The 21,571-nt window shown below is 38.3% G+C and overlaps 1 protein-coding gene across 5 annotated transcripts in view; it reads right to left on the reverse strand.

Annotated features, from left to right (window-relative positions):
* Positions 1–21,571, reverse strand: part of neo1a (neogenin 1a) — a 71,282-nt gene that overhangs the window by 24,775 nt on the left and 24,936 nt on the right. For 4 of the 5 annotated variants that reach the window (XM_080843058.1, XM_080843061.1, XM_080843057.1 and 1 more), the window contains exons 3-9: positions 12,442–12,717; positions 10,321–10,471; positions 7,757–7,893; positions 5,058–5,212; positions 3,612–3,732; positions 1,200–1,425; positions 851–1,005 (exon numbers count right to left, since the gene is read on the reverse strand). In XM_080843058.1, the coding sequence (XP_080699184.1) occupies positions 851–1,005; positions 1,200–1,425; positions 3,612–3,732; positions 5,058–5,212; positions 7,757–7,893; positions 10,321–10,471; positions 12,442–12,717 (1,221 nt within the window). The remainder of the gene's footprint in view (positions 1–850; positions 1,006–1,199; positions 1,426–3,611; positions 3,733–5,057; positions 5,213–7,756; positions 7,894–10,320; positions 10,472–12,441; positions 12,718–21,571) is intronic. The other variant, XM_080843059.1, reaches the window with a different exon arrangement.

A 21,571-nucleotide genomic window follows, 5' to 3' on the forward strand; every position in this document is an offset into this window, starting at 1 on the left:
ATACAGCGAAAAGGTACAAATAGTTTAAAAACAATGTTTAAGATCTAGAGTGGCCGAGTCCAGACCTCAATCCAATCAAGAATTCGTGTCTGGACTTGAAAAGGGCTGTTCACTCATGATCTCAGTGCAACTAGACATAGCTTCAGTAGTTTTGCAGCATTTGGCTGAATCTGAGCAGATAGTAGTAGTATATACACTTATAGTATAGTATACACACTTAAAAATGTATCATGCTACATCTATCAGCAGTCACATCATCATTAAACACCAGTGACTCAATTATATTGGCAGCCAAACACTCACCATGTTTGACAGAGGATTCTTTTTTTTTCTCAGTCTACTGAGTTTTCTTCCAAAGAGTCTTGTTCCAGAACTGGGAAGGCTTTTATAGATGTTTTTTCTGGCCAGGTCTAATCTGACCTTCCTGTCCTTGAGTGTAACCAGTGGTTTGCACATTGTTGTTAACACTCTGTATTTATATTCATGAAGGCGTCTCTTGATTCTCGACTTTGACAATGATACGCCTACCTCCTCCAAAGTGTTCTTGACTTGGCTAGATTTGGTGAAGGGGCTTTTCCTCACCAAAAGGAAATAATTCTGTGACCATCAACTTAAGTTGTCTTCCACAGTCTTCCAGGCCTTTTGGTGTAGCTATTTGGTGTCACCAGTGTATTCCTTCTTTTGTACCAAATTGTCAATTTTTTTGCTATCTGTCTGGTTTGTTTCGTTTTTTTAGCCTAATGATGCCCTCTGTCAACAACATCTCTTTGGACTTCTTTAAATCAGGTGCCAGACACAGCTGTGCATATCTATGACCTCTGGGTAGGTGTAATCACTGGGAGACTCCTACCTTCAGGCTGTGTGGCCACCGTCAGGGCAGTGGAACTCTCTCCCACACCATTATTATTGTGTGCAACCACCCGGAAGGTGTACTTGCAATCAGGCATGAGGTTCTGGATGGTGACCTGCATCTCTCCAGGCTGACTGGTGTTCACTATGCGTTCCCTAAAACAAACAACAGTCCATTAATATAGCCTTATTGAGAGATTATTGATATAAAATCTATAATTATTACAAAATATGTTTTAAAAAAAACCTCATTGAGAAGTCGAAACATTTTCAAGAAGATGTTTAAGTGTTCCTGTTCTGTGGAAAGTGAAAAGTGAAACGTGGAAAGTGAAAGAAATCTCATTGAGTACCTGTTCACGCCCTCCAGGCTGTAGTAGACAGAGTAGACGACATCCTCCCCATGGGTCTCAGCTGGCTGCCTCCAAGACATCTTAATGAAGCGGGTGGACACGAGCGATGCCACAACATCACGTGGGGCAGAGGGCGTAGGTCCGCTGGTGCCACCAGAGCCTGGTGTTACATGTTCAGTAGTGGCACTGGTCAGTGAGGGGGATGAGGGGGAGGGCAGGGACACATCTTGGGTGTAGCGGGAGTTATTGAGTGGTGGCGTAAGACATTAGCACAGGAGAAGGAGAAGGATGGATGGATGAAGGATGGGTGTGGAAAGATAGGACAGCAAAACAAAACAAAAGCAGGAAAAGGGGGAGAGGAAAGAAAAATCGAAACAAAAGGGCTTGGTGACAGAAATAAGACACAAAAATTACTACAAAATAATATGAACTAATAACAACTGATAAAAAATCCAAATATACTGCAAAAATGACAGGATGAAAAGTCAGCCCATGTGAAGAGGCTGTAATATGAGCGCAACACATAAAACTGATTGTGTGTATGTTGAGGGGGGAGGGGGTATCTGCATCATTTAAGAAGGGGATGAGTGAGAAGCACAAAACATTCCCTTGAAGGGACTCTGCAGAGAAAAATCACTTTAATGCTGATTATAATCATCTCAGATTCTCTTTAGAATTCAACACATGTTAACTGTCCAAACTTTGATGTTTTCAGTTTAGTTTAGCTAACAGAGCTAGCATTGGTAATCATCATTGGAAGCTGTGGGCCAGTGTAGCGCGCGCACACACACACACCAAAAATTGCACAACAAACAGCCTATTGGTATATTCGGCATATGCATTTCCTGAAGTTGTGATCACAATTTGACTTGTCTTGTAAAACTGTTAAAACCCTGAAAGTCACTGCTACTTTAGGGATTACAAAAGTGACTTACAAATATGGGGCGTGCAACAACAACAATCAGTCCAGTGTTCATTCTACGACTCCGAATTCCGAGTGCGTCCAAAAAATGACCCATACATACGGTTTTTCTCTAATCTATCCATCACCAAAATATTATACTGTAAAACAGTACCTATAAATACGACTCTGTAGGCCCAATAAATGTCTCCATGTTTATGTTTTGTCAAAATGAGTAGTGTTCTCCTTTGAACACCTCCTTTGTCATTTGCCAGTTTTGGTTCTCCTGGGTCTGATCACGTCATGTTTCGGTATAACCTCTTGGTTATCCCTGAAGAATATTCATTCAGAACTTTTCAGATGTTTAGAAACAGTAAACAAATTACATATCCTGTCAGCGCCTCGGAATTCTTTGTGAGAATTAAACATTTTAATTCCTTTGTTGACCAGAGTCTGTTCACATTTCAAGAAATCAAAAAGGGGAGCTAGTTAATGAGTGGTTTGTTATCATAGACATTTGCCTTCCAACTGTGAATTTAGACAAGCAAAACATCCGCTAGAATGAAGGCTGTGCATATTCCACAGTGTTGGTGGTTTCTTCATTTATTTAAAAAACACAGCAGATGAGTCGGATGTCGAATAGGTCCTATTCAATAGGTTACATGATGAAACAGGACATTTTTTTAAATAATGGACCTATTTAAAGCATGCATAATGTGACTAAGAATCTGTTGTTGGGAATATATACATATATATTTGCTGACGTGTCAGGAGCAAGCCCAGGCTACAAATGTCCGCCGGAGAGAGCAAAGAAAATCTGTTGACAAATCCATCAAGTGATATAGTGTACCATGAAAGTGCCATGTACTCATAACCCTATGTGATTTTAATCTGCCATTAAACACATATATCTTTAATCGCCTAACCTCTGACAAGATTGACAGCAGGGAAAGCACCGCAATCGCCAGATTACTTTGATTTAGTCCGCAGATATTATGCAAGCACTAAACCATATTGCCTACAATAAACACCACATCACTGGAAGTGCCTTAGACGAACCAGAGATTTATTTCACAATAAAATATATATTAGCAGGTAGGGTTAAGTACATTCATTTAGAAAGGTGTAGCTCCTAACTGAAGTTGTCTGACAAATGGTAGGTTAACTAACTAACAGCTAACAGTTAGCTAATTAGACCTATTACACCCCCCCCCCCCCCCCCACCACCACTAAGGAGAATCGAGAGATGACAGATGGCTGTGCTTCCGCACTGATCCCGCACTAAATCCAGGAATTGACACTTTGACACCACTCTTGAACCCATATGGTTTACACACCAATTTGACATTAACGAGTAATGGTATGAGTTCTGTGAAATCAATAATCTGTTTGCTGTCCAATATTTGCCTGTCATGAATCATTCAGCACTTGTAGACATTACCAGTAAATTGGCCAGACATGGCCATTCATTCCACACATACTGCCATGCACACACAGGCACAACAACTTACCATGATCCAGGATAATGAGCTGGGCACTGGCCTGTACATTGCCAGCATCATTCTCAGCCATACACTGGTAGAAGCCTTCATCTGATTTCACCAATCCAAGAACCTGGAGATTGTGCTCCTTCTAGAAGTTACCAGAGGAAAATGACAATATTATTCATTTGTGCAATTTTCCAGAGATTTATTGATCAAAGAGAAAGGTTTCAGAAAGGTGTTCAACATAGATTTTGTCAATTGCTACCATTAACCTTTTCATTTAGTTTTTTTTTTACATTTTGTTGTATTTCAGACTCAACTGAAATGTCCTATGTACATAAGTATTCAGACCCTCCACTTAGAACTTGGTTAAAGCACTTTTAGCAGCAACAACAAGTCTCAAGTCTTGTTGGGAATACTCAGGGCCTGGTTTCCTCCACACACACTGTTGGGAATTGTGGCCAAATAGTCCAATCTCCGTTTCATCGGACCAGTGGATTTTGCTTCTCATGGTCCAAGAGTCGTGCAGCTGCTTTTGGTCAAGGAATGTGCCTTTTAGTGAAGAAAGGCTTTGGTCTGGCCACTCTATCATAAATACCTGATTAGTGTACTGCACTGATGGTTGTCCTTCTGTAAGGTTCTCCTATCTCCACAAAGGAACTCTGGATCTCAATCATAGTGACCACTGGCCCTTCATCCAGGATTGTTTAGTTTGGCTGGGCGGCCAGATCTAGGAAGGCTGTTGGTGGTTCCAAACCTCTTCCTTTTGAAAAAAACTGAGGCTATGGTGTTTTAGGGCACTTTCAATGCTGATGACATTTTCTTTATCCTTCCCAGATCTGTGTCTTGACAAAATCCTGTCTCACAGGTTTATGGACAATTCTCTCAACTCCATGGGTTGGTTTTCACTCTGACATACACCATCAACTTTAAGGTCTGTATAAAGATAGGTGTGTGCCTTTCCTAATTATGAGAAATGTGTTTATTTAGGCACAGGTGTACTCCAATGAAGTTGTGTGACCATTGATAGAGGTAGGATGCACCAGAGCTCAATTGCAAGCAACACAACTAAGGCTCTGAATACTTATGTAAATGGGATATTTGTCTTTAACAAAACCTGTTTTGCTTTGTCATTTAAAGATGGCACCACGAATGCCTGCGAATATCCCAAAATACTGGCTGAGAGTAAAAATACCCCATATCCCAACATGGTCACAATTTATAACCATGGCATAATCTCAGTAATACAGCAGTTTGATGTAATAATGTGTACAAAGTCGGAGTGGCTCATCAATATATATATATATAAGGATAAACTCTCAAAAGATGAGCAGTTGTGTGCAAATCTGTTAAAGATCTAATCATTCTGAAAAACACCCAGAGTGGGTGGCTAAGAAAGTACTTTGGTAAATGACTTAACATTAAATAACGGACACATAGATTAGCAAATCAACCAGTCTTATCAGGACTTACAATGACTTTGAAGTAGTCACTGGGGATGACCGTATCTCCATTCTTGACCCATCTAACAGTGGGAGCAGGCGAGCCTGTGACTTCACAGTCAAAGATGATATCCATTGATTCATGAGCATAGGTGTTCACTGGCTTTTTCAGGAACTGGGGAGGAACTGGAAAAGTAAAAGCAGAGAGGTCTGGCATCATTAAAAGCTGTTATCCCTTATGTCTCTTATATTGTGTTAATTAGCTGATATAATTTCCACGTTTTCATCTCTTAAAAAACGATTTATTTGTAGAAATACTCCCGCCCATCACTCACTGACTGACTCTTCTTTTGAGGTACAGTCCAGACAACTAGTTCTAAATAGATGGATCCTAATAGCCAGTTCCATACAGCTTGTTGTAGCATATATTCAAAATATTCAAATATTTCAAAATTTTAAATATATGAAATATGAATTGCCATTAAACGCACCACAATCGGAAATTCAACAAAGCCGTGGAAAAATTAGAGCGTACCGGGTAAGAACATTAACTACATACAATTTCTGGTAAAAAGTCTTCATACCAGCTCTTCTTAAAGAGTTAACATTGATTTTGAATGTGGTTATCAGCAAACCCAAAGTTAAGCAAATTCTAAACAAACTAATGCTTGAAATTGTTTATTAGAAAACATACAGTGCATGCATAAAGTGTTTATAATATTGCAGGCCATGCTCAATTTTAATCAAATTTCTCTGAGGTACAAAAGACAGACACATACATTTTGGCTTTAGCCGTTTCACACTTTGTCCATGGGAAAGTGAGTTACACTCATCTGAAGGTTGAGGACTTTTTCACAACAAATATAATGATCCGTGCTGTCAAAGAGCAACTAAATGACAACAAATCAGGGCAAAGGTAATGTTAGTATTCGGAAGGTAAAGTTAGTCTGAACAAATTAAACTACAACTCCAATATTGTTTCTTGTGAATCTTTCAGCACTTGAATGTGCAGCTAAATTATCAGTTAGATGCGATATTAGCCCACACATACTGATCTATTACTTTGTTCTTCTTGATATTTCATACTGACTTAGTTTCTCCTTTTTCTAAGATGTTGTGCTTATATGGAGTAGCCAACAACTTATCCTGACTCAATCCCATTACACATTTGTTTATCCTGACTCAATCCCATTACACATTTGTTTATCCTGACTTAATCCCATTACACCTTGCACAACTATAATTCTAAACCTACCGGGACTTGGTGGGTCCTGTGGCCATGTCTGTGCGTGAGACAGATCCATGACTTGTTTTTACTTGAAGGCTGCAGCAATACTGCCTTTTGGGTTACTGCTTTGTGTTTTTGGACACCAAACTAAAAACAATACTGAAAACACTTAATAAAACTGGCCCTTCTAACCACCAGTTTAGAAAGCCAACAGGTCAGAAAGAAAGAGCAAGGCAAACTGGTGACCTCTTCATGACTCACAAACAAATACGTACATAGACTATCTAGGGTTAAACGGCTTAATTGAACTTTAACTTGCATGAGATGCAAAGTCATTGAAAAAAACTCATCATAGAAATGTATGTAGAATTTATTTCTGGGTTGAGTCTGAACAGAGCCATATTAAACCAACGTCATATCCATCTGCCCAAAACAAACAAGCAAAAAGTTAGCCTACTAAGATGCGAAGTATCATTTCTTATAACATTAGCGTCAACAATTGAGTTAAAAACAAATATACCTTAGAAGATGATCAGAAACGGGAGTGCACTGAGTGAAGGAATATGATGTTTTGCAAGATTTGTAAGGATGCCCCACGTATCTCTTGCAGACTCTACTCTATTTCACTCTGGAAAGCCACACATGCAGTGATCAAACACAACGTGTCCCTGCAGCCTGTACTGTGTTCATAGTGATGTGTCTGCTCATAGCCCAACCATCCACACACTGTACAATCTGCTTTTAGCAGGCAAGTGGCCTTGACAACTTAATAAGCTGTTTGGCAATTGATGTGCTGAAAATTTGCTGTCAAGTAGAAAACGGTCAAGGCGGCCAAGCTACAAAACCTGGCTAAGCCAATCTGACATGTGCACCATGTGACATTGAACGTAAAATATAATAAAACATAACACAAGACATTAAATAAAGTAATATTCTTTATTCTAAAAATATTGTTTCCTGTAAATTGTGTATGTTTAATTGTATAATAGAGATGCATTGTTTCCTTAAAAACAGAACTGACTAGTTTTTGTCTGAGCTCAAGTGGTCCTTCAAAAAAAGTAAGCGCAAAGCCCTGTAAAAGTGTATGTACTCTTCAGATGAAACAAATACTACACCATTAAACCTATATTATAAGATTATACCTCAACTTTCTCATAGTCCAATGAACAAAGTACTCTTTGGCTTTATTAGCAACCAAGCAACAGAAATAGTTGCTGTTAATTCTCCATCCTCCTTGCACAAACGCTCATCCTTGCTATATGACAGAACAAGATTCCTGTTCAACAATTGATAACCACTCCCCAGTTTTGTGATTGGGTATTGACAAGTGCAGTATTTTATCATTATATCGTCCTCCAAACCAAACTTTTATATTGAAGAGAATTAGAACTTATGACACATAAATCAAATGATACCTGCCTTGACCAAATAGTACATATAATTTGTGCGTGCGTGCCAACTGTAGACTGAAACAGGTTGAGGGAACAAGCAGGGTATTGTACCTTGAATTGTAAGTTCAACCTGGGCCTCTATGGAGTCATTCCTATTGTCTGCAAGGCAGCTGAATGTCCCAGCATCCTCTTCAGTTAGGTTGAGAACATTCAGACTTCCCCCACCAACCATCTCATAGCGTCCTTCACTGTTAACACAAATAACAAATCATTTAAAAAACATGAAATGTTGTCAGAGAAGAATTATGTTACAAATCATTTTACAGTGCAATCGGACAAATACAACGTAGGCACAAAGCAATGGTGATATTCAAGGATACACAGAAACCAAACAACCAAACAAACAGCCAGCAGAACTACCAACAGAGGTAGTAATTCATGAGTTGCATAAAAGCATTTGACTGGACATTTATGCAGTGGAGGACAAGCAGCAAATAAACCGGTTTCTGGTCTTCAGGATTTCATTTTTCATTTTAAAGTGGCCATAACAAAAGAAAGGTCGTCAATATTTGTGCTCAACAGCCATTCAAACACTCCCCACCCTTTTGGATTCCTGAAAAAACAGTGGAGTAGTACGAGTACCTTGTTCTTGATTAACTGAATTATTGAATGGCTTGGTCTGAGCACCTTGGCTAGTTTTTCCATCTACAAAAGGTAAGACGGCACTAGGTCTCATGTATGAAACATTAGTAGAGCGAATATTTATGCAAACCGTTATTTTAGGCTTGTTTATGTTCAACCTGGTGTTTATGAAAGTCTAAGTAAATATATAGTAATAATAAATATAGTTTATAGTATAGCCTGTTTTTTTGTATGAAGGAACGCTGCTTGGGCTTTTAAGTTCACATACTGTGCGTATGTTACAAATAGGAATGAAGACTGTTTGATATTATGCTACTGTACATTTATAAATACATATAAAATATATTTGTAAAGAACGCTACTGTATTTAAAGAACATAAGACCCTATTTAAAACGTGATCCTCAAGATAGTACCATAGACACTTAATGTAGGTGTTGTGATTTATATATTACTCTACAATCATATATATACCCTCAACAGACTACAGTAGCTGATCTTGTCCTTTTGCAAGACCTGACAGGGTGCCATGTAGAGATCGCACAGATTTGTTGGGGGGAAAGTGATCACCGGTTGATTAATAATTTTTATCTGTCCCCTTTTCTTAAGCTTTTCATCATTTTGGCATATGCGCATAATCAACACCTTTCTGTACACCAAATTGGTTATTTCTGCCTTGTCAATCTCACATCCATTTACAGATTTTACCCATTTAAAACATAAACAAATTGTGAGAACATGTTTTGTAGCTCATCAAGCCACTATGAATTGATTTTATCATCTTCCCCACCAAAAGAGAGCAAAAGTGTTTACGTCTCGGGTGGCGACAAGGCAATTTTGCATAATGAATTGTCAAAACAAATGATGATATAGGCTAGTTCAGATAAATATGGACTAATTTCATGTTGTAAATTACTGGATTGTGCTTTATTCAATTCAGAGACAAAAAATAAATAAATTAACAATAAATAAAGCAGAGGGAAAATAAATGTAAGCAGAGCAAAAATAACATGGGTAGTGGCAACTTTTGCACGCCCACAGAAACCGGATCAATCTGGTGCTTCAGGGTATCTCGGGACTTTCCTTATGCTGCGTGACTTACTAGTTAATAACATCTACATCCATATGGAAAAAAAATGTAACGCAAACATAACATTCTGAAAAAGATTATCGATTTCTAAGTTCAACCTTGGCCTCTATGGAGTCATTCATTAATATTGTCTGCATGGCAGCTGGTTCACTGATATAAGGAGCCAGAACCTCACAAAGAAAGGTTTGTTCTCCCGTACTGCCATTCACCACCATGTTAAAAGAAAGGACTCACAAGCCACTGCGGGTAACAATTGTTTGTAATGGACATCAATGGGAGGCTTAGGGAGCACAAACTCCTTCCAGTCATTTATAATTGCAGTAGGGGGTACTTTCAGTGTTTTGACTATTTCATTGACTTCACTGTGTTAAAAACGTAATGTGTTGTCCTCAATGGACAAGCACACACCGATGGCCAATCACAACTAATTTTTGAAGTTTACTGGTTGAGATGTGTTTTGGTTCAATTTGGAGCAAGGCTTTAAGTCTCTCTCCTTGCAAGATAAAACTGGCTCCAGTCAAGTGCTGACCACAGTGTATGGCATGGTGATGGCGTTATGGTTAAAACGAATACTATATTCCATTTCTACTCTTCCCTTAAGCAAAGGAGTAGCTCAAGCCTGTTTTAATGATGTTACCCAACTGGGTGACTAGTTTTCTCACCTACAATTGTACCTGTCACTACGCAGAGAATCAATTTATGACAGCAAGAAAAAAAATCATATCTGGCTTGCTTGAATGTACATGTTTCTGTCGTCATGAATATTGGGGAGAGTAAATTAATCATTTCAAGATTCTCCTGCTCATCAAACACATGACCATATGTAAATACCTTCAAAAATCACACACAAATAAAAACACTTTAAAAAAAAAAAAAAAAACATTCTCCATGTGATCAATTTCTCTGAATCAATCTTGTATTTTTGTTCTATCGTCATCTACGCACCTCTCCTCGATGAGCTGGTCATTAAACATCCATCGAACATAGGGAGCTGGAAATCCTGTCACCACACAGGGCAGAAGCACACTCTCCCCCAGCACTCTGGACATGGCTGAGGGGGTCCTCAAGAATTCCAGTTTTCTCCTTTCTTCAGTTTCTGAAAAGTGAGAAGCACATGATGATACTATGATAGACGATACACAACTGTCAGGCATGTAAACCCAAAACCTTTTATTACCAATAACCTGTCCCATGTTCATCCTCAGAAACTATACTGTACTCTCAGGAAATAAATAAATACATAAACCGAGTAGACACTGTTGTTTTGAGGATTGCCCCATATACCTTGGTACAGCTGACACGATACTCCATGTGCATTTGGTATTAAATTCAGGTAAATTGGGCACTATATATTTTGCATTTATATATAGTTGTATGCAAAAAGTTTGGGCAAATACTTATTTGTTGATTTTTGACGTGAAAAGCAGTAAATTAAAAAAAAGAATTTCTTAAAGTATTTGTGCACTTTTAGTTTTTATTTAATGCCCTCTGAAAAAGAAAAGCATTCATTAACCATTCAAAGCATTAGACTCTTCATTAGACTTCACATGTTGTGATAACTACTGAACAAACATGGACAGCCTGTATGTTCCTGATCTTAATGAAGCTATTGATGCCCACAAAGCAGCAGTTTCTATTTTAATAAGATATCACAGCATATCCAGCCAAGACAACAACCAGCTGTCTGCTGGGCAGAAAGACAAAGCAAACCCCTGATATGCCTTAAAAAGACCTGATGCTACCCTGCTCATTGCAAGCCAAATTCTGGATGCAAATGTCATACTGGCAGTTAAGAAACCTAAAAGATGTTGGAATCTACAACAGGACAATGATCCAAACATACATCAAAATACACCATTAACTACTTCACAAAATGCAAGCAGTTGTTTTTAGAATACCCTTAATTTCCCTCGGGATCAATAAAGTATCCATCTATCTATCTATCTAGTCCCCAAATGTAAGCGTCATTGAAAATCTGTTAATTAATCTTAAACATGGCCAAAATGAAGTGACCTGTGAGAAAAGTAGGTGAAAATTCATAAATGAAGAATCAAGAGACTCTGTTTACAAAAAACATCTGCAAGGGGTCATTTCTACCAAAGTGTTATAAAGTTGAGTTAGAAGGGAGCCCAAAGTTTTCCATATGCCACAATTACTCTTCATTTTGTTATCTATTTGAAGCACATCAAATAAAAAGTAATGTTGCATTAACATTTGAAAAGTCCAATTATTTAAAATCAGTATGCTGTAAAGTTTCAATTTACTTTTTTAAACCAATAAATGATTGCATTTCCATAGTGATGCCCTAACGTCGCCTGACCACAAACAATGTAAAATAACAAATTACACACACACACACACACACACACACACACACCACAGAGCTCATGCCTGGATAGTCTGTGTCCGCAATCCACCAGACATGCTTGATTTACAGGACAATCCTGAAGCTACCAGACACTACTGGCCTCCATCTCATCCAGCATCACTGCTGCTAAGAAGACTTTTAACAATGACAATATCAACGATGCAACTGACGAAACTAAAGCACCTTGAAGTACCCCCTTGTATAAATCGTGCTATATAAACAAACTTTGCTTGCCTTCCATTAAAGCACACTGAATACCAATAAACCCTACACAGCAGCCTACTCAGTAATAAGTTAAGTAAAATAAAGAAGAACTTACATTGTAAATACATTGAATAGGCTATAATATATACAACATAAGAGCATAGACAATAGGATTTGTGATGGTGCAAATACTGACGATTACTTATCATTTGGGGAAAAAGTGCTATTAAAGAATGCTCTTGTTCAAAGTGCAGCAAGGGCCCAGTGCCGGCTGCAGAAGAGCATCACTAAAAAATCTGAAACACTGAATATCATAACTAAATAACATAGCATAATACATGTCCCAGGTCATGTCCCAACTCGTCATTTAATGGCACCTTTACACCCTGCTGGGTCATTTGGTATCATATAGCTCTAACGACAAGTGGAGGTGTAGCTAGGATCTGCAAACAGTCAAGCGTTTACATTTGAGATACAAAAGCAGAGTGTATTACCAGATATGACTTTAAGCTCCGCCTCTTCACTGTATTTCGCTGCGCCTCCCGTTTCAACCACACAGCGGTACAGGCCAGCGTCAGCGTCAGAAGCATTACTGACGACCAGTGCCCCGCTGGGCAGCTGAAACACCCTCTGGTCCAGCACCAGTGGCTCCTTGTTGAGTTCCCAGCGCGAAAAAGCCACAAGGTCCTGGTTTATGTCGCACAGGAACACATGGTTGTCACCATGTCTCACAAGGCCTGCTTCAGGTTGACTGGAGAACCTGGGTATACCTAAGGAGAAAAGAAACACATGGGAAAGACTGAGAGGGAAGAATGACCACTAAGGTTTAAACACCATAATGAAAGCCATACACAACCACACACTGATTGATTAACTGAAGACATATGTAGAGTATCTGCAATCAGGCAAATGCATAACACTAGCAGGCTTTGAGTTACCGACTGTTTGGTTTATTCTGTTTAGTCCCTTTCCTTGCATCGATTAAACCCTTAAAAACTCAACTATGCTCCTCAAATTACATTGTAATGTAAAATAAAATGGATATAGCTTCAACTTTGCCCACATTTAGTGTTCGTGGAGCTTTGAATATGAAAATAAGCCCTGCCTCTATCAATCTATCTGCCTTGACTACGTTATCAAACAGTTTATAATGTGTTGCTAATGTTAGGCACACTTTGGTTACGATCGCCAGCTCTGACTTTTCAAGATTGAAAAGATAAAAATCAAGATGTGCTATTAGGGAGAAACATTTAGAACAAGTCTCTGAAGAAAGCCAAGTAGTTCATCGGAAGTAATACCGTACTATGTCTACTGGGGTTACCCCTCCCTCCTGACAGGCAAGTTCACTGGATTGGTTCCTTAGGTTGGTGACATATGAAACCCTGGCTGTCTGATTCTGTGTTTGAGACCTTGGTACACTGCAGTTCCAAGATGGATATACTCAGCCATGGCGTTAACTGCTTATTTCACTCATGATTTGTTGTGTATAATATATAACACATCACATGGACATGTAAACACAGTAAGAAAGCACTTTAGTTAGTTTTCTCCATTTTCAGTTCCATTTTGTTTAGTGCAACATTTAATGGACATTCTTTTTCTAGCATCAGGTTAATATCGTTTCAACTATATCCCAATTAGAGACAAGAAAATGGTACTCCACTTTAACATCTTTGGTAAAAGGTCATAATATGAGAACGTAAACCACAATTTACAATTCGTATCAAATTGAACACATTTCTTTTTAGGAAATGTGAGCAAATGGGGTCAAGTATATCTAATTTCATATTTTTAGCTTAAGCTTGAGATATTGCAATGTCAGTTGTATCATGCTAGTGATGGAGGTTGTCAAGGTTGGTCACGTTTGAACCTTTACATGATAAGATATTGGCCATCGAGTCATTATAGGCCACAGCTTTGAATTGAATTGTTGCATAACCTTGAAATGGTTTGCCAAATCAAAATTCCCTGAACATTACATTAGGTTGGTCAGGAAAATGTGTCTGACGGAAATTGGAGTGGTTTAGATTTGGGAGCTTTCAAGTAATCAGGGCAGGGGGGATTGTTCCTACCAATACGCCTCCCAGATATGAGCAAAAGCGTAAGTGCGCTAATTAAAGCAACCCCCTAAAGCGAAAATTGGTCATTTATTTCTGTGGGTAAATGCACCAATTTGGAATCTATGGTCAATATTTGGTGCATGTGCAACTTACGGTTTTTGCTTCCCATCTTGTTTTGCGGGAGAAAGAAAATAATACGAAAAAATCGGAACAAATACAATAGGGTACTGCTTGGACACCTAATTAAAACTATTTCTATCAGTTACTACTATTACTATAACTAACTATTGGGGTGCAAACATACACACACACATAGCTGAACTCAAAATTATTCAATACCCTAAGCCCCCAAGACAATCGAGTGATTTGCAGAAAGCGTGATTCTAACCTAATATCCTTTTTGTAAAATTGAGCTCTTATTATCACTCCTTAAGGTCCTCTAGCTATTTCGTCTAGGCTCAATAAATGGGTAACAGTGGTTAGGGCTGAGCAAGGCAATCAGCAAGTTGCTTCAGGATCATGGAAGGGAGAGGTGTAAATGAATCGGCTGTTGAGCTCAAATATCAACAACCAATCTCCCAGAACACCACAGAATTACAAAATTACAACTTGCATGTCGATGTCAACTTGTTATGTGTTTCTTGGTCAACAGTGGCGTGCACAAAGTGCGTAAATAGTATTGCTCCCATTTAATCCGATAAAACTCCAAGTCCTAAACAGTACAAGGGTTTTTCTTCACAGTTCTGAAAGGTCTCATTCCGTATTAAAATAGTTTTGCTCTTTAATCAACGCTGCACCATGAGCTTTAAGCCTGTCTTTCGGAACTTGCTTTTATGTTTTTTCCCTTTGCCATGTTTGCTACTCAGCTTAACATATACATAGACAATAATTATATTAATTTATAACAACTGAGGTATTGTCATGATGGAGTACCTCAACGCTTCCTTGTGTTTGAACACAATTTAATGACCTTAACCATTACTCAGAACTGACAAGACCAATAATAAACAGGGGTTGAATAATTATGCATATGGACATTTTGGAGAATTAGATTTTCTGTTGTAAACATTTGTTCTCAAAATCACTCAAATATTTGACCAAAATATGTTTTGACAGTTTATTCATTAAAAATTCACATTTACCCTTGAAGCTTAATTTGACTACATTCTTACTAGTCATCATAACAGAACTTTTGTTGATGGCCTCAAAGAAATTAGTGGTATTAAAAATAAATTACATAAAACACCTTATAGAAGAATTAAATATGTTATGCTACACTGCTTCAATTTGTATCAAAATACATCCAATACATTGGAATTATCGATTTGGTAATCAGCTTGCCATACCTGAAAACCATCAGGCCTATTCTGTTTAGGATTCAGTTCATATTGCTCAAGAAGAAAACAACACCAGCCTCTGTAGTTTGAGGAACAGGGACTATAGGAGTCCTCAGCTGGTAACTATCAGGAAATCACTGACTGAAACAACTCCAGTTGTCTGGCCTTACAGAAGTAGTTTCAAAGGAAAAGCCAGGCTAAACCTTTTTTTTAAGAATACAAGGGGGAAAAAATATAGTTTTTGATAGTTATTATTATCATTATTATGAGACCCATCATCCATTAAAACAATTTGAGTAAGATCTGAGAAAACAAATAACTCTAAAAACAGACACAAGATAGGTCACCGCACTCTTTGATATCAAAGCCTGGTGAAAGACCCTGAAACCCTGATTGAAAAAAAAAAATCTCCTGCTTCAATATTTGCTGCTTTCAGTGGCTCAGGCATTTTATCCTCCCCCATCAGGTCTATTTCCAAGTATGAGACTCCAAGAGAAACATTTACACAGTGATTCATAACATTTGTAAGGACCAGGAGACATCATGTGGAAAAAGTGAGGCCAAGACACAAAAAAAAAACAATCCGGCCACTATGAAACTCATTCCTAATATCACTGACTACTTGATAGTTTGTTCTAGTAAGGTTTAAATAAGACATGCAGAACGTATTGGTAATGACTGTAGTGAGTGATTTAACAAATGTATCTGTGTCCACGGTGAGAAATGTGCATCTTTTAAAGATACAAATAAATGCTTGGGAGGAAACAATCTACTCAAAGTCAACACTTGAAGAGTCAAGAAACTATTGCGGCACTGATTACTATCTCCCATCACTGAAACCGGAAACATGGGCATGTTTTTGTGGACCTCTGTTCATAAATAGGGATCCACTTTATATATATATATTTCAAAAGGTTGCATTTAACCATAGCAATAGGCAGGCTGTTAACACTCTCCCCATCCTAACACAAAGCCTTCTCACAAGGGGATGCCTTTTGGAGAAGAGAATAAGACAACTGTTTTACAGAAATCTCCACACTATCAGTAGTATGCCTTATACCTATACATGCAAATGTACATTTTGACACAAATTACACTCCACGACCATCCAAACTACACTGTATGAGTAAGCATACAGTAAATAGAGCTCACGGTAGTATACACAACAAAATGGAGAAGAAAAGAAGACGGCGTTTAAACAGAAATCTCGACACTATCTGCTGTACACATTATACCTTGTATGCACATGTAAATTGTGTCACAAATAACTATATATATAGCCAGAGCTCACTCTAGAACAGACCGCAATCTAAGTAAAAACACACAAGACTAGCCATAGAGCACTACCTATTTATTGTACAGAGAAATGTAAGGTTTGTTCGTTGGTTATGAATACAGGGATTAAAGCAAAAAAAAATCATCTGACTGAAAAAAAAAAAATCGGCACTCACTTTGGGTCGTGGCTGCATACCGCCTCGATATTTGAACTTCATATTATCACGATATTATCACTTACTAGTTCAAAGCTAGGGCATAAAACCAATATTTTTTGCAAGACTTCACCATTCTTGTTAAAGGCACCCAGTGCAACTTCGAGGCTTAAAAATAAACATTCAATTTCTAGTCTTTTTTACACGTAGTAAGTTTCAATAACTCCATACCATTACATACCGACATTCAAGCAGCAAAGATGAGACGTCGTTGTGTGGTGAGAACTGATAGAAAATCGATAACAACAACAATCGCCGCCATTTTCTTTATTTTTTGTAACCTACAATAAATAAAGCAGGCTTCCAGTCAATGGAAAAATGGCTTCTCCCCACCGGCGATTGTTGTTGTTTACGATTTTCTATCAGTTCTCACCACACAACGACGTCTCATCTTTGCTCCTTGAATGTCGATATGGTAATGGTATGGAGTTATTGAAACTTACTACGTGTAAAAAAAGACTAGAAATTGAATGTTTATTTTTCATTGAATGTTTACATAAATTTGCACTGGGTGCCTTTAATGGGCTATACATGACAAAACGATTTACTGAAATCCAGGGGCATTTAAAAAAAAATTGGGGGCACTTTTAGAAACTTGTGAAATAACATTTAGGCCTAACCTTTGTTCAAAATAATAAACACACTTATTTAGGCTTACAGTATATGCACAGTAAGTAATAAGACTATTAGCATTAGTCTACAGATTCAAAGTGTTTTCTTAGATTTTTTGAACAAAAACCAAACAGACAACGTAAATTAGACAATCATATTCAATTGTATTCTATTATAGTAATAACAACTAATACAATCTTATTAGAGTTTCGTTTTTTATAATAACACATTATCTTTATGGATTTTTGTGTTACCTTTAATCATGTACCTACCATAGTAGGCCTACAGGAAATACAGATTAGACTAGTTAGCTAGCATGCAAGCCAGCCTTTGTAGCCAACGCACTATCAGAGATAGCTAACGTTAGCTAACTAACATTTAACTAGCTTAACCGAACTAAATCATTTCTAAAAGTAATATTACTAGTTATCATTCAACGTAGGCGATGTGTGTCGCTTGGCGCTTGGTGACGAAAAACCATGTATTTCTGAATGTTTTTGCTCCCCTTGATGGAGTCAGCAGAAGAATTTACCTGTGCTGGATTGACAAGGATTTGGGCAACTTGTTGTCTACAATTCCGACATGCCTTGAAAACAAAACCGGGTCTTTTTCTCTTCGTCATAGTCTTCCTCCACCCAGTCAATCTAGCTTTCATTTTTGACAGTCGCTGGGTGTATGAATTTTATATTTTAGAACCTGAGCTGGTGACAGAGACTGCGCTGATCCTTTCTCCTCACTCTTGCACTCACAGCCAGGTCTGATTAGGCAGCGCTCCAAATATTTTTTGTTAGAACGTTCGTTTCTTCACGCAACAATCAGTCATGGCGAAAATCAAACATTAAATGGCAACTGACCGGGTCATAGGCTACGATGTTTTTGACAAGTTCATTAAATTATCATTCCAGAAAATTATATTAACTCCTAGTAAATTTAGGGGCAAAATGGGCAGTTTTGCCCTTTGCCCTCGTGTATTTCCGACGCTGCAAATCATATCAGTGCCCCCCCCCCCCCCCCCTCCCTATTTTTTTCTCTTCGGATCTGCATCGATCTCATTTTTGGCCTTGTGCGAGCCGAGTTGACGGAAATCCGTCATAGCGACGGAAAACTTTAATCCATGTGAATATATGGTGTACTACTCATCAGAACAAAATATGTATGCAGAAGTGTTTTGAGGGTTTTCTTCAAACCAACATAGGCTTAAGGCCAGGGTGTGATGACTATTAACATGAGTTCTATGAATAACTAGAGAAGATTCTCCATCAGAGCTGCATGTTCCAGTTCACAAGGAAGTCCTGACCTGCACCTCACCTTTCAGGGTTCATGTATATTGTATGACTCTTACATGCAGAGCATGCATTCTTTTAGAGTACTCCGTGCCTACACAGGCTTTAAGGTAAGAAAGTACAAAAACATTCTTTTGTTACTTCATTCCTGGTTAGGGAAGCTTTCAGGAGAAGAATGGTTATGGTTACCAACTTCGATGACTAATAACTGACTGAGCTATTACCAAAACATGTTTCTTTTTTTTTTTTTATGGTTAATTTATTCCTATCAGTTGATGCAAGTGACAAAAATGTAACAAAATTCTGTATTTCCCCGGAACATAAATACAGGTGTGAGGATGTTTACAACACCAAGCAAACATTACCAAAGCACACAACTCACAGGCTCTGTGGTTCCCTCACTCAAGCATAACAGGCAGATGTGTGGGATGCCTTGATCAAGTTCAGAGGGGAGGAGAGTGGAGTTCAAGCATGTCTAGCAAAACAGTACTAATGGACATACACAGAGCCAGGTTATAGTCGTCAAGTTGCAAGTGCAACACTGGGGGGAGAAACAGAATATAATCGGGTTGATGTTTCACTTCAACAACCTACTGAATACAAATCCAGCTCAGTTGTAGGATATCTACTATACTTGCTACAGAACCTCAAGCAGTGCAAGGCAGCAGTCACGCTTGAAGTGGGAACCTATCAAGCGTGAAAATGACAATGAACTGCATATGGACTCTTCTGCTGGCAAGGGGACAAGGGGCTGGCAGAGGTTAGCGTGCCTCCTGGCCAAGATCCCTCGCGTATTTGTGACTTTTATAGTAGATTCATCTGAACATGAGCCTTCAGAGCAATCTTTACTTTTTTTTTTAAAAGTTGAAACTGCATAATATATTTTACAGTCAAGAATCAGAAGCAGGCAGATACATTCATCCACGGCGGACTGGGGTAAATAAACAGACACACAAGCATGTGTGGTTTACTAAGATTAAGATTGCCTTTACAGTCCCACATAGGAGGATATTTGGGTTTGGGATTCTGCTCATGCTACATCCATACAAAAACATCCATTGGACAGAACAAACGGAATACCATTACAAATACAGTGGAAGGTACAAAAAGCAAACTACATAAATGAGTAGAGCTCTCTTAGCATCTATGCTGGCATCATCATTTCTTGATTTGCCACCATTCAGACATTTTATTGATGTTGGAATATTTATACTCATAAGCTCATAAGCTTATTATCACATGGTTAAGTGGGGCTATGAGTCTGAGAACCAAAAATAAAGGGAAATGGTACCCTCTTGGTCTTAGGCTGTGAACAGTCTGACTGATTTTAACTAACCCATGTATGCACACACACCCACACATTTATATTCAAAACTATGCTATGCCATATCTTTCATATAAATATACATTTCATACGCATGTAGGAGACCTTAACATTACAAACTCTCATACAGACTATAGCCTTATCTCCATGCTTCAGTCAGTGTAAACAATTCAGTGAATTGATTTACTCAATTTTATTTTATTTTTTCATTTTAAACCATACTTCCATACCATGATATATGATCAAAACATGCAATGAGAGAACTGTATAATCTTGGCAATCTTTTTTAATGGTGATCAAACACCCTGAAGACATTTTGGGGAGAAAAAAGGTATTTCACTAGCACTGCTGTGCTGGTTTGTAGAAATACCATATTTTATTTCAAATGTGGATTTGGTGTTTGAAGTTAGGGAGCTGAGGGTTAACCCTTAAAACCCTTGCCTTTACAACGAACAATTTTCACTGTCAAAACAAAAGGCAATCAGAATGATATTTGCTATTTTAAAGACACTTCAGGCTAGTCAGTTCAGTCATTCACTATGGAAAAAAAAAATCAGGAACCTATTAGACCTGATTTGAAAAGCATTTCATTTGATTGAGAACCCAATGCAAGGCAGTTTCATAAATGGCCAAATGCCAGGTAATTATGAAAGCTTTAGTCTTTGAGTGCCAGCTCAAGCACTTATTGAAGAAAGTACAAGGCACTTAACACCAGGTCAGTACACAGATGACCCACACATTCAGACCCACTATGTTATCACAGCAGTTAAAATGACCAATCCCTCTCAAGAGACACAAACGTAGAATGGATTTAGACATCACATTACAATTGTTACACTGTTAACTAACATTATTACACGGCTCTTCTTAATGCTGTAGAATGCTCCATTCACTTGAATGGGGCTTCCCAACGTTCTGCGGTCAGTTATTAACCGATACCTGACCGTTGCTATGCAATAATGACCGCTGTCAAGGAAAGTGGCCTTTTTGCCTCTGATTCACGTCTTTTGTAGCACTACGCAAGTAGTCCGGTAAGTTATCAATGGAGTTTCAGCGGTCGGTTGGGCAGCTGTGTTCTAAAGAATGTTCAACGTCTTTGAAGTTCAAAGTCTTTGGCTTTTTAACACTACGTATAGTAACAAATACATTGTAAAAAGACACACTGTGTTAAGTTATTTTTTTGTTTCGCGTCGGGGTGCTGTTCGCCCTGTCGGGGCTTATTTTCCCGACAATGACCTGCGTTCTATACATAATCCCTTACATAACTTAAATATATGGTAAGGTGTTTTGGGAGATAACCGTTTTTGGAATATTCTCTCTTAAAATGGCAGTCAGCCTCAGTGAAATAGATAGAGACTGGGGACGATTAAGAACTAAGAGAGTTTGCTCCCTGTCCAACTATTCCCCGTTATTCCTCACATCTCACCCCACACAACAGGATGCATCAGCTAAGCAGAGAGGACGAGCACACATTCTAAATCTCACCATATCTGGATCTCTCCATACCTAAATCTCACC

This window comes from Sprattus sprattus, assembly GCF_963457725.1.
Source record: "Sprattus sprattus genome assembly, chromosome: 8".
Taxonomy (NCBI): Eukaryota; Metazoa; Chordata; class Actinopteri; order Clupeiformes; family Clupeidae; genus Sprattus; species Sprattus sprattus.